Source organism: Monodon monoceros, unplaced genomic scaffold (genome assembly GCF_005190385.1).
Source record: "Monodon monoceros isolate NGI ecotype Baffin Bay Population unplaced genomic scaffold, NGI_Narwhal_1 Super_Scaffold_3, whole genome shotgun sequence".
Lineage (NCBI taxonomy): Eukaryota > Metazoa > Chordata > Mammalia > Artiodactyla > Monodontidae > Monodon > Monodon monoceros.
Window position 1 is genome coordinate 90,893,468 of NW_021703780.1, and position 16,807 is coordinate 90,910,274.

The window sequence follows — 16,807 nt, forward strand, 5'->3', positions numbered from 1 at the left end:
AGGTTGAGACCTACTGGTCAGAAAATAAAATTCCTATTAAAATATTACTGCTCATTGACAATGCACCTTCTCACCCAAGAGCTCTGATGGAGATGTACCACAAGATTGTTGTTCTCATTCCTGCCAACACAACATCCATTCTGCAGCCCACAGATCAAGGAGTAATTTTGACTTTCAAGTCTTATTAAGAAATATGTTCTGTAAAGCATAGCTGCCATAAATAGTGATTCCTCTGATGGATACAGGCAAAATAAACTGAAAAACTTCTCTAAAGGATTCACCATTCCAGATGCCATTAAGAACATTCCTGATTCCCAGGAAAAGGGCAAAATATCAACATTAACAGGAGTTTGCAAGAAGTTGATTCCAACTCTCCTGATGACTTTGAGGGGTTCAAGACTTCAGGGGAGGAAGAAGCTATAGATGTAGGGGAAATAGCAAGAGAACTAGAGTTAGAAGTGGAGCCTGAAGGTGTGCCTGCATTCTTCTGATAAAATTTTAAAAGGGTGAGGAGTTTCTTCTTATGGATGAGCAAAGAAAGCGGTCTCTTGAAAGGAAGAGATGGAATCTACTCCTGGTGAAGATGCAGTGAAGATTTTTGAAATGACAACACAGGATTTAGAATATGACATAAACTTAGTTGATAAAGCAGTTGGAGGATGTGAGAGGATTGACTCCAATTTTGAAGGAAGTTCTACTGTGAGCAAAATGCTATCAAACATCATTACATGCTACAGAGAAATCGTTCATGAAAGGAAGAGTCAATCGATGCAGAAAACTTTATCATTGTCTTATTTTAAGAAACTGCCACAGCCACCACAACCACCCTGATGAATCCCAGCCATCAACATCAGGGCAAGGCCTTCCACCAGCAAAAAGATTACAAGTCGCTGAAGCCTCAAATAATGGTTAGCATTTCTTAGCCGTTAAGTATTTTTAAAGTAAGGTATGTAAATTTTTTAGAAATAAAGCTATTGTACACTTAATAGACTACAGTATAGTGTAAACATAACTTTTATATGCACTGGAAAACCAAAAAATTCGTGTGACTCACTTGTGATATAGTTTATTGCAGTGGCCTGGAAATGAACCCACAATATCTCCTAAGTATGCCTGTAATAATGCCATCATTTTCACTGGTCAAAATTCTTTGACTAAAGTAGCAGAAAACACTGACTTAACCTAAATCCAAAGACAGAATTTGTTATAAGAATATGAATATGTTGTGTGAATCAAAAAGTGACTGGAACAAGAAATGAACAGGCATCAAGAACTAAAAAGTCCTCTCTCCTTGTTACTCATCTGCTCTATTTTTCTCTTGGAAGACTGACTTTTCTCTGCTTCTTTATCAATATACTGAATAAAGCTACCTCTCGGCTCCCAAATTATAAATAGTTTTAGCTGTTTCTTGGTCTCAACTAATCAAGTGAATCTGATTGGTCTAGCTTGAATCAGGTGTGCATCCAGAGGTCAAAAGTCTGGGCCAAGGCTTAGGGGCTGTGTAATATAAATATGACTGCAGTGAGCTCACCCCAAGAGATGGGCTGTGTAGGGGTGGCATGTTCTCAGAAATGAAATATTCAACAAGTTGGGCAGAAACCCTCCAAAGTATCAACTACTATGTTTTATTCTCTTCAAAATGATGTCATTTACACAATTTTCTTTGATGAGAGGATCTAGTGCTTATCCTAGGCCTAGTTAATATCGGGTAGTGATAGTTATTATTAGGAAGCTAAGATGTTCCAAACTATTTTATTCATGCTATCATTAACACCAATAAATATATAATTTCTGCTAACTTTAGACCTTTCATCACTGACTGTAAAGTATATCCCAGATTAAGCTCAGATAATGCTAGTAAGGTTTAATGAAAGAATGGCTTCTGAATACAAAATCATGCAAAACTTCATTAAAACACTGGCCAAAAAAGCCTAAGGAAAACATGTCAGTTAAAGGCCATTCTTGTTAAAAAACAGGAAGGTCATATGGTCATACTCCATAATTTAGCTAAAGATAATTGAATATATAAAATGTTAGAGTTTTACTATATTGCTTTTTCTTTAATTTTTAAATTTATTATTGACCAGATTATTTTCTTTCCTGCCAGTGAAAAAGCCAAAAGAAATGTGAATAATCAATATAATAATCAGGTCCAAGCCTTATTTATAACAGTCAATTTGGGCAACTCATTACTGTCCACGGATACATTTTTTTTCACCAAGTAGCTATAATGGTTTTAAGAACAAATTTTGAAGATTCGGGCTCCCAGTAGGTGAAGAACAGGTGTCTGGAGGAAATAAGATAGGTTTTTAGACCTGGAAAAAATGAAAGACTGACTGCCTGGCACTCTGAAGATTGGTTATATCAGCCTGCAAACACCCTCTCATTATTTTAATATCACACTTATATAAAATACTTGGGGATCCTTTGCCAGAAAGATAAAAACAAATTAAACTGAAGGCAGGACATGAACTGAATATCTTATTCTGGAAGCACCATCACTGACAGCTTTAGAAAAAAAAATAGAATGGATCCTTCAAAACACTTTTTCCAAAGGGCAAACAATATTACCAAGAGTCAAAAAGAAAAACAGCATAATAAGCAGCGAGTGTGGTTCTCCTCACTGCTCATATAATTCCATCGTAACATTCTTATAGTTCTTATTAATTTCTGGGTGTATATAGTTATTTGTTTACTGGATTGGAAGCTCTCCTTGGACACTATGTCTTCTTCATGGTACATTCCCCAAATTGGCAAATGTAGCACTGTGCATGTACCCAGTGTTCAAAAATGTTTCTTAAAATGAAAGGACAGCATGTTCTTTGGATTTCTGCAAAATTCCTACATTGTTTACAATTCCTGAAAAATGAAATGAACCTGACCTCTATCCAACATGAAAATACTCTTTTCTCTACACATGCCTTTATTCCTTTACTCCTGCTACTCCTTCTGCCTGCAATGCCCTTTCCTAATCTCATAAATCCTACTCATTCTTCAAGGCCTATGGCAAGTAGCCCCTTCTCCATGAAGCTTTCTCTGATCTTCCCAGCTACACGTAATCTTTCCTTCTGTTGAAGTTCCACTTTACCTAAACCTTCCTTACATCCTTCAATTATACTATAGCCAGTTGCATTACCTAAGTAACTATCTCCTAAGTTAGAGCAAGTACACAGCCATGTCTCATAAACTATTTACTAGGTGACTACCTTCAAGCATATGGTTCCAATGGGGTTTAAGGCTTCTAATTCAGGATGATCCCACACCCTATTAATAAGGATCTCCTCTTGCATTTGAGCCATCCTCTGGGAAGACAAAGAACACTCCAAGGCAGTTTTGTAACCTACTGTGTAATAACCTACTGTGTGATAACTGCCTGTGTGCACTATTCCCAAAGAACATCTGAAGCCTCTGTGCTGGCAGGGTGTGACCTTCTGAGTGAACCTAATGACACGTGCGGCTTATGAGAGTCCTGTGAGTCGGAACACTTAGTTGAATCTAAAATGACCCTTGATGAACCATTTCAATAAGGTTTCAAGTATTAATAGCTTATTATGAAAATTAAATGAATTAGTATATGTAAAATTCTTAAATGGTGCCTGGCACATAGTAATAACTCAATGAATGTTACCTACTGTTGCCCATAGTCAGAAACCAGCCAAGTAGAACTATGAATTTAGACATGTCTGATTCCAGACCCTATGTACCATTACTCCTTGGTACTTTTCTACATAAAATCAATTTCCTATCTCCTTCCCTCTAAAGCTGCTCTCAAAAATGGGTTTTTATATCAGACATGCGTACTTCAGTGCAAAATTAAGTGACTTTTTTACGTGCATGGATACACATCATAAGCCGGATCCAAGTGTCTATTCCCAAACCTATTTGCTTCCGAACAAATATTTGTGTCCCCCTATAAAGTTCAGATGTTGAAGCCGTAATATGATGGTGTTTGGAGGTGGGACCTTTCATGTCATGAAGGTACAACCCCATGATGGGATTAGTATCCTTATAAGGAGAGGAAGATAGCTAACCCTTTCTGTTTCTCCACATAGGGATACAAAGAGAAGGCAGCCATCTGCAAACAAGGAATAGAGACTTCACTAAGAAGCCAGCTAGGCCGGCACCCCGATCTCAGACTTCCAGCTTCCAGAACTGTGAGAAATAAATGTTTGTTGTTTAATCCACCCAGTCTATGGTATTCTGTTATAGCAGCCCAAACTAAGTCACTGTTAAATGCCAGATACAATTTATTATAATAGCTGAGGGAATAATGATGAACTATGAGTGTAAAGAGATCCCACACACACAAGAAAACTAAGTAACATACTCTGGAAAGACTTGACAAAAAGGCAAATCACTAATAAAAAATGTTTTGCTATTGAAGTAACTGTAAGAAAAGTTTAAAAGACTGGGGGGAAAAAAACAGACTATGAACTCTGATTGCTTCAGTATCTTTTAGTTCCTGCCCCACTTTAGAGACACCCAAACTGGAACTCAAAGTAACCATGACATGGAATTCTAATCGGTAGACCCACAAAACAAACAAACAAAAAACACCCAAAAAACCAAAAAACCCCATCACCTTGGCCCTATATCAAAAGACTTGTAAATAAATGTACCAAAATTACAGTTGACCCTTGAACAACACAGGGGTAGGGGAACCGACCCTCTGCACAGTTGAAAATCCACGTATAACTTTATAGGAGGCCCTCCATATCCATGGTTCTGCATCTGTGGATTCAGTCAACTGTGAATTGTGTAGCACTGTGGTATTTATTGGAAAAAAATCGACATATAAGTGGACCTGGGCAGTTCAAACCCATGTTGTTCAAGGGGCAACTGTATTTAAGTTAAAACAAAATGTTTCTATCTCCCTCTCCGTGTCTCTTTCTCTGTATCTCTCTGTCTCTTCCTATGTATATATAATTTTTACAACTTCAATAGAAGAGCTTTGCCTATGAGTATACTAAAGAGTTGCTGGAACTATGCAAACCACTTACAGAGTAAAATGGGACAACAAAGAAAAGGGTAACCAATGCTATGGGAAACAGGGTCAGTAAAGATACAGAGAAGGGGACACTTGAGCTGAGTGGACAGCCAGTATGGGGAAAAGGCACTGGCGACCCAAGTACAATATGAACAAAGATGGCACAAGCCCAAGCAACATGGCTTGTTGAGAAAACATAAATAGAACAAGACTTTTGAAACAGAGACTAACGAAACAGGTAGGATCTGGATCTTCAAGGAACTGATAAGCGAGAATATAGAAGGTGGACTTTGAGAGAAACATGGAGCAAGCACAGGGTTTTAAGCAGCAGAATACAGCAATTGGACGTGCATGCTCAAAAGATCATTGTAGAAGCAGCAGTAAGGGAATGTGAGGGTATGGAGAATGTTAGATTTGAAAAATATCACTTCAACAGTTCAAGCAAGGGGCTTCCCTGGTGGCGCAGTGGTTGAGAGTCCGCCTGCCGATGCAGGGGACGCGGGTTCGTGCCCCGATCCGGGAAGATCCCACGTGCCGCGGAGCGGCTGGGCCCGTGAGCCATGGCCGCTGAGCCTGCGCGTCCGGAGCCTGTGCTCCGCAACGGGAGAGGCCACAACAGTGAGAGGCCCGCGTACCGCAAAAAAAAGAGTTCAAGCAAGGAACAAGAGAGTGAGAAGAAATGAAAATGAAAAACATTATGAAAGTAGAATCAACAAGATTTGGCCAGGAAATTCTTAGCTATGACACTCTAGGGAGAGAAAAGAATTCAGGAAAATGCTTTGGTGTGTTACTTTGGTAGCTCTGGAGATCATGGACAACTTATTCTCCTACATTATTTTAAAGGGGTAAAAGAAAGTCAACTCAGGTCACTTTGAACTTAAGGTGCATATAAGACAGAAAATAGAAACCATAACTGCATATCCATCTCCAGCTGGGCCGGAGATGAAGACCTAATACTTTGTAATAGTATCTGAAGCCAGGGAGTGGATGCTATTACTGAGGAACCCAGAGAAGGTGAGAAAGGGGCCCGGGGCAGAAACCTGAGTGACACCCGCCCCCATTTCAGAGTCAGGCCCGAAAAGGACAGGAGAGTGAGGACCGTCTGCGCAAGGCAAGCGCACCCAGGACAGGGGCCCACAAGCTGAGAGGAGAGGCGGTTTCACATAGAAGCAGCAGAACAATCGGGTCAGCGAGCTTTGGGAAGGCTGAAAATATTCCACTGGATTCAGCAATTTCGACGTTATCGGAATCCTTTTTGGGGCGGGTATCGGTTTCCTCAGAGCAGGGGAAGCCGAAAGGAAACAGGGATCCCAGTCTGGGAGCGCGCGGCGGACTCGACACACAGCCTTGCGACGCCCAGTCAGGCTATTCCGCCCCCGAAAGCAAACCCCATCACACACACCCCAGTTTCCCCACAAGTTCCAGGACTTCGGAGACCCGGGGGTGCTTTACCCCCTCAGCTTAGGGCGCGCCCCTGCCCCTGCGCCAGCTAGCTTCCAAACCCTCAGACACACGGACAAACGACCTCGCCTCGAAAACCCTCCCTGGGCTCACAGGAAAAATTCAAGCACTTCATTGTGTGTTCCCAAAGCTTTGTCCATACCTTACAAGGTTTTGTATTATCTGTTGTGCACCTGGCTCGAAACAAAAACCGAGCCAGACCAAAAAAAGTCAAGGAACGCAGAGCGAGAGTCGAGGGAGGTGACGCCCTCACAGGCAAACTTCTGATAGGGGAGATAAAAACTACGACTCCCATGAGGCTGTGCGGCCCCGGGACCCGACTCCCAGCGCCCTCTGCGAGGTTCAAGAGAGTCTAGGTGGTAGAGGCGTCGTGTCGGCGCAAAACGGCCGCTAAAGCCGTGCAGAACTGGCCCTGCGGGATGGCGGCCTCTGAGGAGGAGCCTGAGGCCTTGATGGAGCAGCTGGACGTCGCGCGCCGCCTGGAAAATTTGCCTGTGAGCGCTTGGCCCCCAGGGACAGAGCCAGAGCCCTTTCAGGTAGGGGGCGGGGCTCGGCCAGCCCAAGAGCTGCGCGCGGCCCCCGAGGGCGTGGCCGGTACCCTTTTCTATGGAGGCGGAGCTAGGCGGTCACGAGCGCTGCGCGCGCAGCCCGGGGATGGGGCTGGCGCCCTTTCAGGTAGATTGCCGGGGTAAGTGGTAGCTGGGTTCAGCTCTCAATTACCCTACGTGGTAGTGCTTCGATTGTTGTCTCCAAGTTTCTAGACCTTTTTTTTAACCCGATCGCACAGCTGTCTGCTAGCGGGAAAAGCTCTTAAATAGTTCACAGATTTCGGTCTTTTCCCATTAACCCTTCGCAATGACCTTTACATGTTCTTTTCTGCCCATAGACTGGCAGTTCCCTGAAGGCAAAACCAGAGGTCTCGTGAGGTCCCTTGGAAAGAGCCGTGAGAACCTGGCTTTTTGTCCTGGTTCTGTCCCCAGAACTCGTTGAGATCCGGGGCAAATCAGTTGCCTCTCTGGTCTCAAATGTCTTGTTTGTAAGATAAGCCATGGGGCCCGTTAACGGATCTTAGCCTAGTGTCATGATCAAAAACTTAGCTTCTAGAGTCATTTAGTTGAGGTTTCCCTCATGCTGTGAGCACTTTGGCAAATATAAATAGCCTCAGCTAAGCCTTAGAGTCCTCCCGTGTGCGATTAAAATAGTAATACCTCTCTCCGGACTGCTTCGAGAATTCCAAGTAAAATACAGTTCCTGGTTTGCTGACAGAACTCAATAAATGTTAACTACTATTATTACCTCAAAGACCTTTGTGCTCCAACCTTCTCACCCCTTTGACCTTGGCCTGCATGTTGCCTAAGGAACAAGGAATGACAAAAAAAAAAAAAAACAAGGATGTTGGTTGGAGTGGAAAGAGCCCTGGACTTGGAAGTAGGAGAGCTAGGTTCAGGGCTTAGCATCTTAGCCATGTCTCAGAGCCTGAGTTTCTTCATCTGCAAAATGAAAATAATTAAAGTTTTAGTGCCCTTGTCACACCCATTATTGATATCCAACCCTGTCTGTCCTTCCTAGGGTTATTTTGAAAATCAAGTAAGAGGACAGATTCAGCAGTTTTCAAAGAGTAGAGCAGGCTATTAATGTTAGAAATGGTTAGTTTTCCTCAAACTACATTAGGCAGTTTATCATTAATAATACAGGTGGCTAGCGCCATATTGAACACTGATCCCCAAAAGCTTATTGAAGACCAAACATTGCTGAATGCCTGGTCTAAAACACTGACATATGTTGTCTTTCTTCAAAAGATAACTGAGTGCCTATAATGTGCCTGGCACTGTGTTAAGCTAGGCATAGAAGATAAGATGGTGCCAATACAATTCCTGCCCTTGAGCTTACAAGAGCATATGGAAAGCACTATATGGGGGGCAGAGGAAGCCTTGTGATTGATCCTTATACCTATAGTTGATGGGCATAAATGAAAATCAGGAGACTAAGACTCAATCCCACAATGTTCTAGCTTCCTGGCTGTATGCACAGCTCTCGGTAGACTTAGAGTTACAAATAGAAGACAGGATCCCTTCCTTAAGGAGCTTATAGTCTTACCAAGAAGATAAAACATGCTTGAAACATGTAAATAACAAGCCTAAAAGGGCCTTCAACTAGTTTGCTTCCATATATTCATGGAGCACAATACCAGTCTTACAAAAGGTCAAAACAGCTTGCTTGCCCCAAACCCTGCCTTCACAGGCATGTGCACACATAAGAATTAAGGCATGAAAAACTCAGAATAAAAATAACTTTGTGTCTAGTTTGCCTTTGGGTCCTGTATGAAAAGGCAAAAAGAACATTCAAATGTTCAGATCGGAAACAAGCACATCATAATGCCATCGGGGTCAAAAGACAAGTAGAAAATAAACCGATTGATTTTCTTGAACTAAGAGTTGGATCTAGCCATTTTTCAGGTTTCTGAAACCAGCTTCAAATATCCTTTTTAAGGTCTCAACATGACTGACAAGAATTGTCTGGCTCACAGTCTCCTAATAGCTGCTTGGAGCAAAAACAAACTCATGGGGCTAGAGGCCAAGTACAAAGATTCTTGTAGCTGGTGTTTCAAAACAACCAAAAATGGAATGAAGATTTCCACAGCACTTCCTTAAAATTCAGAATTGAGGCCTAGATTTTAAGCCCAGAATATTGTGCAGTGTCATGTTTCAGTTTCTGGGGTTTTGGTACAGAATGTGACTCAGAAAAGTTAGTCTTCCAATCAAAAATTATTAAGAGCTTCAATTAAGCAATCAAATAATATTTCCTGAGCCCCCTGCTCTGTGCCTAGTACTATGGATAGGAACCCAACCCCTATCACCATTCCATTCCCCAAACCTCCTGACCATGCCTTTCCTTAAGACATTTGGCAGAAAGGTCAGACCTACACACTTAGAGCCCAATGGTCTATGCCACTTAGATCCCAAAGTTCATACTATTAATAAGTGCAGGTCTACTTCAGATAAGGGAGAAATTAATTGTAGCCAAGGAGGTACAATATAATTGCACTTTAACATGCTGTCCTCTGTTTACATTTTGGCTTCTTGGGTGACCATAGTTTATAAAAAAATTCTCAAGTTTTCTGTCACAAAATGTGAAATCTCCATCCCGTTCTTCAAGGATCTGGTTTCTAGTGCATTTTGCACTGATCATTTTGTATTTATTCTCAACTCTTACATGATCAATTTTGCACTTTGATACATACCAGGAAAAAGTAAAGCTTTTGTTATGACTACTGAAAAAATGATAAAAATCCCATTCTTCATGTCCTCCTTTGTATTTTTCTGAGTTGTTCTTTCTAAATCCCAGCATGTGCATACAATACACAATAAGGTAATATTTACTGATGATTGAAAGCAGTCTGTGCTGGGTCAACTCTCAGTTTCCCCCCATCAAGATGGATAAATAATGGAGGTAGGACTATAATCATATGGTTTTCCAAATATAATTTTGGTTTGAGTATGTTTAAACCTGAGAAGTTTAACTCCAAACCTATTTTTTCACCACCCTACTAGATAGCCTGCGTAATTCATATTGAACACTTAATGTGCCAGCCACTAGAGAAAGCTTTTTACGTGGTTTCTCACATTTATTTCCTTCACAGAAACCTGTAAGAGAAATAGAAAGGGAATGTTTAGAGAGCTTAATGTGCCAGAAATATATGATGTTTTAAATATAAAATCTCGAAATAATATCTAGAAGAATTTAAGAAAGTTACTATTTTAAAAGTACAAAGTGGCCCACACAGAGTATAGTGTTATGTTCATTAAATTTCTTGAGAACCTTTCCCCCCTCAGATATAGGTAGTGTCCCTCTTTTATAGTTGCCAGTGCATACTTTAGCAAGTCACTTGCTGTAAGGTCACAGGGCTAATAAGATCCTAGTCCTGTATGTGTCTCCTCTAGGACATTCCATGTTCTGCATTAAGACGTTCTCCACTGCTTGCCCAGTGTTCAGGCCACAGTCACAGTTTTCCTGGCTAGTCTCCTTCACGCTTTGCTCCATTCTCACCTCCCAGTTGGAGACCTCATTGCTCATTAGCCGTTTATATCTTTGACTAAATTTTCCAGCCATCTCCTGGAACCATTCTCAGCTTCCACCCTGGGTTTATTAGTCAAGACTCATTTGTTTGCAAGAAACGTAAATACAACACAAACTAACTCAGGCAAAAAAGGGAAGGAATTTCCTCATATAACAGCAAAGTCCGAGACTGTTAACTGTAGGCATCTCTGGATCCAGGAACTCTCAAGGTGTCATCAGATATTTCTCTCTACCACCTCCCTGCTTCGCACCCCTGCTCCCCTTTCCTGTGGTGGGCCACACACTCAGTAGGTCTTATGTGTGTGGTACAACTTGGGAATGCCTGATGGATACTCTGTAGTTTAGCAAACCCAGTGGAAGAAGAATGCCTCTTCCCTAATTTTTTCAGCAGGAGTCCCAGAATTATATTTCATTGACCTGGCTTATGTCCTGTGCCCATCCATGAACCAAAAATACTGTTGAAAAGAGCAAGCGATGTTCTGATTAGCCAGGTTTAGGGCCCACCCAACCTGAAGCCCCCTGCAAACCATTAAGACAAGAGTGAGAAGGGTTCCCCTGGGAAGACTCAGGATGCTTTCATCAGAAGAAGAATAGATGTGGCATAGATTTTAAAACATGTCCAGGATTTGATCTCTCCTTGGCGTAGGGTAAGCACAAAAACCCCTCAGGGTAACACCCTTTTTGGATCAGTTTGGTCCTAGGCTTTGTACCAGGGAGTAGGGTACAGACTATGGAAAGAGTGTTACAAATGGGGAGTATTTAAGCTGATGCCAGCTGATTCCTAATTTGTAACACACTTAACATTAGCTTTCTGAAACGCAGAATTTAAGTTTATATAAATATTTGAATAAAATGTCAGATTATTTCTGAAAAAAATAATTAACTTTTCAATATATAGATACCTGAAAAGATAGATGATTACATAATGATATGTTAAATCAGACCACAGTTTTCAAAAGACTATTCTTTAGTATAGCCATTTTTCTAAATCAGGTAAAATATCTTTTTGGAATGGTATTTAACCGACCTTTTTACGAAGGAGAAAGTGGAAACATATAGAGATAAAATGATTTGTGATTATTATTGGTATCAGGGTCAATGATTACATCGATCAAGGGGAAGAAAATATTCTCTTTAAACAGGAAGATTATCCAGAAGTCTCTATTATCCCTTGGACGGTGTTTGCAGCTCATTTGGAATCAGCTACCATTTGTAATCTAAGTCTCTAAAGGATCTGAGATTGTGCAAAAAGTTTAAATTGAAGAATTTTTAAAAATGTATCACCAGATTCTCCAAAATCTTATTTTAAATGTAAAAATAAAAGTAAAAATAAGCAAATAATAGTGTTTTTTCCAGAAAGTATTTATCCATATGCAAATAAGTTCAACAAGGAATAATATGCTCTCCTGGTTAGAAAACTACAGTAAGTCAGAGCTGATTTTAAAAGTTGTTATCTGCATCAAAAAATAAATAAATCAGTCACCTTAGAGTTTAGTGATTTCTGTAGTACATTAAAATTTATGCACCTTTAAGAACAAATCAAGTGAAAAGAATTCTTCATGAAAAGTTTAACAAAGTGGTAGTAAAATCTTCATTTTAAAAGCACTTCTTAAAATGTCTCAGTAACCATTTCTAAGTTGACTCTTAAAGTCTGGAAGTAGATTCTGTAAAAGACAGCAGTCATTGAATTTGACTGATGGGGCATCTCTTTCTAAGCCATCCTTCATCCTTTTATGACATCTCTGCTAAGCTAAAGCTGTAAGAACCCACACAAACAGGAGAAGCTATTTCCACTCTCCACCCCCAAATCACTTTTTAAGCAGTATTGGCCTTCTCCCCCTCCCCCACAGGTACGCCCACTCACCACCCTTTCACAGAAGGATGTCAATCCTTCCCCCCTAGCTCAGGGTTTTTTAAAGTATAGGATTTTGCACCTAACTGCGTAGCTCCACCAAGGCCTCCACAGGGAGTATAACTACATGCTGCTCAATACTTTTTCTAAAAGTACTGACACAATGTTAATGGATAATTGACTGAAAGGCTGTTCAAACGTTCCTCTGGATATGCTAAATTCTGTCGACTGGTCTCTTGCAGAACTGCTCTTACTGACTTCATGTGGCAGGATGCCAACAGCCTTTATTGAGGGTCAGAATGAATGAAATGAAAAACAGCCCATGAAACTGCGTCCTGGAAAAGAATGGTTTAGACAGACTCATTTGTCAAATTTCTCTCCCATCTCCATACTAGAAACAGTCAATGCTTCTGAACAGTGAGATTATTCCTCACGGACAGTACAAGCCATACATCTAATCATATTTCCCTCTTTGAAGTGGCTGTTCTTGGGCAGAGCCAAATGTCCAGTCTACTTCTGCTGCACACTTAGTGTGTCTAAGCTCTCTCGACTTATTTTTCCCTTCACCTTACTTTCCTTACCTATTGTTCATTTATCTTCCCTCTTTGTAAGCTTCATTAAATCCTTTCTGGAACAAAACAAGTATAAATAAATGAATTGTTCTATACATGAAGAAATATGCTGGGCTCATGAGAGATACTGTAATCTTCAGGGTTTGAGAATATGCTTCATTCTGCCAGTGAGGAAATAACCAGAGGTCAGGTTTCACAGAGAGACTTTAGACTTAAGACTTCTTCATCATAACATTTTATAAATGTAACATTTTGAAAATACAGGTACGTGTAAAAGACAGAGAAACTTTTTTGTATTCTCCCTTTCGCACTTAATAAGAACAGGATTTCTTTACATGTACATAATATATCTACAATAAATTTCAATATCTATTAATATTATGTGACAATTTTTGGAATTATCTCTGCAAGTTTTTTGCCAAATTTCTGCTTTTAACTTTGTGAAGACTCAAATAGAACTATAAGGTAATAGCATTTTTTAAAAACATGAGAGAATATATAAGAATTTAGATAATCTTCAAATTTAAAAATTCTTCTAAAAAATCAATGGAAGACTGTCTCCCAAAGGCCATTTTTCATTGATTTATCATTTATGACCTTCTTATCCCCAAAAAGGATCTGAGGTAACTCACAATAAAAATACATATATGCATTTGTATTATCAGATAAATGTGAAAGAGATAAAAGCCAAGGAGAAAACACATAACTGCATTCAAAACCTAAATTCGGCACTGATTTTCCTGACACCTAAAGCTAACAGGGAAACAAAATGGATTACAAATTTTTCAATATCTGATAAGAGAAAAATACATAAATTTTTCCACTGCTTAAAAGGAAACCACCAAATTTTAAATCTAAAAATTAACCCTGGTTTTTAAATTGGAGAGAGATGTTTTCAGGCAATATTGTAATATATTGCATTTTGTCTTTTTTGTTTCATTCTGTTTGTTGGAATTAGGAACTGTCTCAGCCAAAAGCTGCTTGAAATACAGATGAGATATATGACCTGCCATGCTGACTTAACAATATTTCTGTTTTTTGCAGTATACTCCTGATCATGTAGCCGGGCCTGGAGGAGACACTGATCCCACTCTAATAACCTTTCCCGGATGCATTTGTCTCAAAACTCCCTGCCTCCCTGGAACTTGCTCCTGTCTCCGTCGTGAGAAGAACTATGATGATAATTTATGCCTCAGACACATAGGATCAGAAGCAAAGTGCGCTGAGCCAGTTTTCGAATGCAATGTCCTCTGTCAGTGCAGCGACCACTGCAGGAACAGAGTGGTCCAGCGGGGTCTGCAGTTCCACCTCCAGGTGTTCAAGACAGATCGCAAAGGCTGGGGACTTCGTACCTTGGACTTTATACCAAAAGGACGGTTTGTCTGTGAATATGCTGGCGAGGTTTTAGGATTCCCAGAAGTACAGAGAAGAATTCAGTTACAAACAATACACGATTCGAATTACATTATAGCCGTCAGGGAGCATGTTTATAATGGGCAGGTAATGGAAACGTTCGTTGATCCTACCTCTATAGGAAATATTGGAAGATTCCTTAACCATTCTTGTGAGCCAAACCTATTGATGATTCCTGTCCGAATCAACTCGATGGTACCAAAGTTGGCACTTTTTGCAGCCAAAGACATTGTGCCAGAAGAAGAACTCTCTTATGACTATTCAGGAAGATTTCTTAATCTACTGGATAGTGAAGACAAAGAAAGGCTGGATAATGGGAAATTAAGGAAACCTTGTTATTGTGGTGCTGAATCATGTGCCGCGTTCCTGCCTTATGACAGCTCACTGTACTGCCCCTTAGAAAAGCCAAACACGAGCGAGGAAGGAAAAGTAGAGCAGAAGCGTGTCTGGCCTCACAGTGGAGGAGAATGAGGAGGAATCGAGCGTGTTTGGCTCAGCCCTTCCTGGGTTCCCCTCTTACAAGCAGCCCACCCTCAGGGTCAGTCTCTGCTCTGTGGTAAGGAGCTTGCCCCTCACTGTAGGGGAGCCCAGTGGTTGTAACTTAGGAATGTGGCAGAGACTACAGATTGTCCAGCAACACTCTCTCTCCCCTTCTATCATAGAATTCTCAGTTTTTAGCTGGGTACATGACTGCCGAGAATGCTCACTTTTCCTAGTGAGATGTGGCTAAGCGACTATGTCATAGCTAGTGGGATATGAGGGAAAACGTTGTGCCCTTAAGTGGAGATATCCTTCCCTTATCCCACTCTTTTTTCTTCTTGGCTGGAATGTATACATGATAACTGGAGCTGGAGCATCCATGCCATACCCCAAAATAACCTTGGAGAAGGAAGCCACGCATAGCAAATCAGCAAAATTGAAAGGAGTCTGGAGGCTGTACACTGTCCAACACTCTACCAGCCCTGATCTGACACCTCTGGACTATTCGGTGAGAAACTGTGTCTTCGTCATTTATGCCACTGTTATTTTGAACTTTCCAGTACTAGCACCAAACCTAATCAGTGATCCAAGGAAACCCTGATGGCTGAATACCTAAGCCTTCCTTTCCAGTCAATTTTATCAGTAATAAGGCTGGTATTTTCATTTCTGTATGACTCCAGCAGTTTATTTCTCATCTGTTTCTAAACATATCAAGGAAGAGGGCATGATTAATTATCACCTGCTAAAACCCTAATGATTATCACCAATAGTGAAAAATATAACCATGAGAATGACTTCCACGTATAACGAAAAGTCATAAAAGGAAACAAATTGTAAAATTTTTGCTATATACCTGCTGTACTTCAAGGATTGTGAAGTTATGCTTCAAAACTTCAAACAGCCTCACTTCATGTATTAACGACATGAAAATAACCCTGTCAACACCACCAAAGGTGATGGGAGTTTTAAAATTCAATTTAAACTTCTGGAGAGGCAAAAATCTATAATTTCTTTTTCTGGTACATTTAGACCCTACCACCAGGAGACTCTGGGCTTTCAAAGTTATATCATAGGGATCCATGTTATATATAACACTCTACTCCTGTATGATATCATAAGTAGGATAGTTGTACATTTTAAGTGAATGAAATGTATGGTATGTGAATTATATCTCAATAAAACTGTTAAAATAATAACTATGTTAGGGTTTGCGTATTCACATAACATTATCAGGAATGGTTCCATGTGAATAGATGATAGTAGAGTACACATAAAATGCCCCAAACTACAAATGTGCAGTCTAAAACAGAATGAATTTTTCCTCCAAACTCATCATTTCTCCCTGCCAGCCTTCCTCTATAACTGATTTCTCTGAAGCAGTCCTGCTTTTTGTAAGGCAGCTTGTATCTCTCATTTTAAAATGGCCTTTCTCCTCCTCACAAGGGCTTCTAGTAACTGAGCTACTTAAGAGGCAATAAGGAAATGGTCAGAAGGAACATGAGTGGCTCACTGTTTGATGCTCCAGATACCCTTTCCTTCTTCCTTGTGCTCCGTATCTATTGAATATCACCGTCTGTGTATCAGAAATACTCCAGTTAGGACACGAGCAGCATCCTCCATCTTGATGTCTCTTCCAAAGACAGAACTCACTGAATATAGACCCTTGGAGCTTTTTGTACTCACACACAAGTTTATTCTTTTTTTATTTTTTTGCGGTACGCGGGCCTCTCACTGTTGTGGCCTCTCCCGTTGTGGAGCACAGGCTCCGGACACGCAGGCTCAGCGGCCATGGCTCACGGGCCCAGCCACTCCACGGCATGTGGGATCTTCCCGGACCGGGGCACAAACCCGCGTCCCCTGCATCGGCAGACGGACTCTCAACCACTGCGCCACCAGGGAAGCCCCACAAGTTTATTCTTAAATAGCAATGTCGCCTGGAAATCAGATTCCTAAAGTAAGAGTTGA

The 16,807-nt window shown here is 40.7% G+C and overlaps 2 protein-coding genes across 6 annotated transcripts in view; one reads left to right on the forward strand and one right to left on the reverse strand.

Moving 5' to 3' along the window:
* Positions 1–6,687, reverse strand: part of CRBN (cereblon) — a 950,388-nt gene extending 943,701 nt beyond the window's left edge. For 3 of the 5 annotated variants that reach the window (XM_029241885.1, XM_029241886.1, XM_029241883.1), the window contains exon 1: positions 6,591–6,658. The gene's annotated coding sequence lies outside the window, so the exon portion shown is untranslated. Of the gene's footprint in view, positions 1–6,590 lie in introns of all 5 variants that reach the window. The other 2 variants (XM_029241884.1, XM_029241887.1) reach the window with 2 other exon arrangements.
* A 139-nt stretch (positions 6,688–6,826) lies between these two features.
* On the forward strand, positions 6,827–16,133 carry LOC114906845 (histone-lysine N-methyltransferase SETMAR). Its single transcript, XM_029241736.1, has 2 exons — positions 6,827–6,942; positions 13,994–16,133. Exons 1-2 carry the CDS (start codon positions 6,868–6,870, stop codon positions 14,831–14,833), a joined length of 915 nt encoding a protein of 304 aa, XP_029097569.1. The 5' UTR covers positions 6,827–6,867; the 3' UTR covers positions 14,834–16,133.
* Positions 16,134–16,807: the final 674 nt, after the last annotated feature.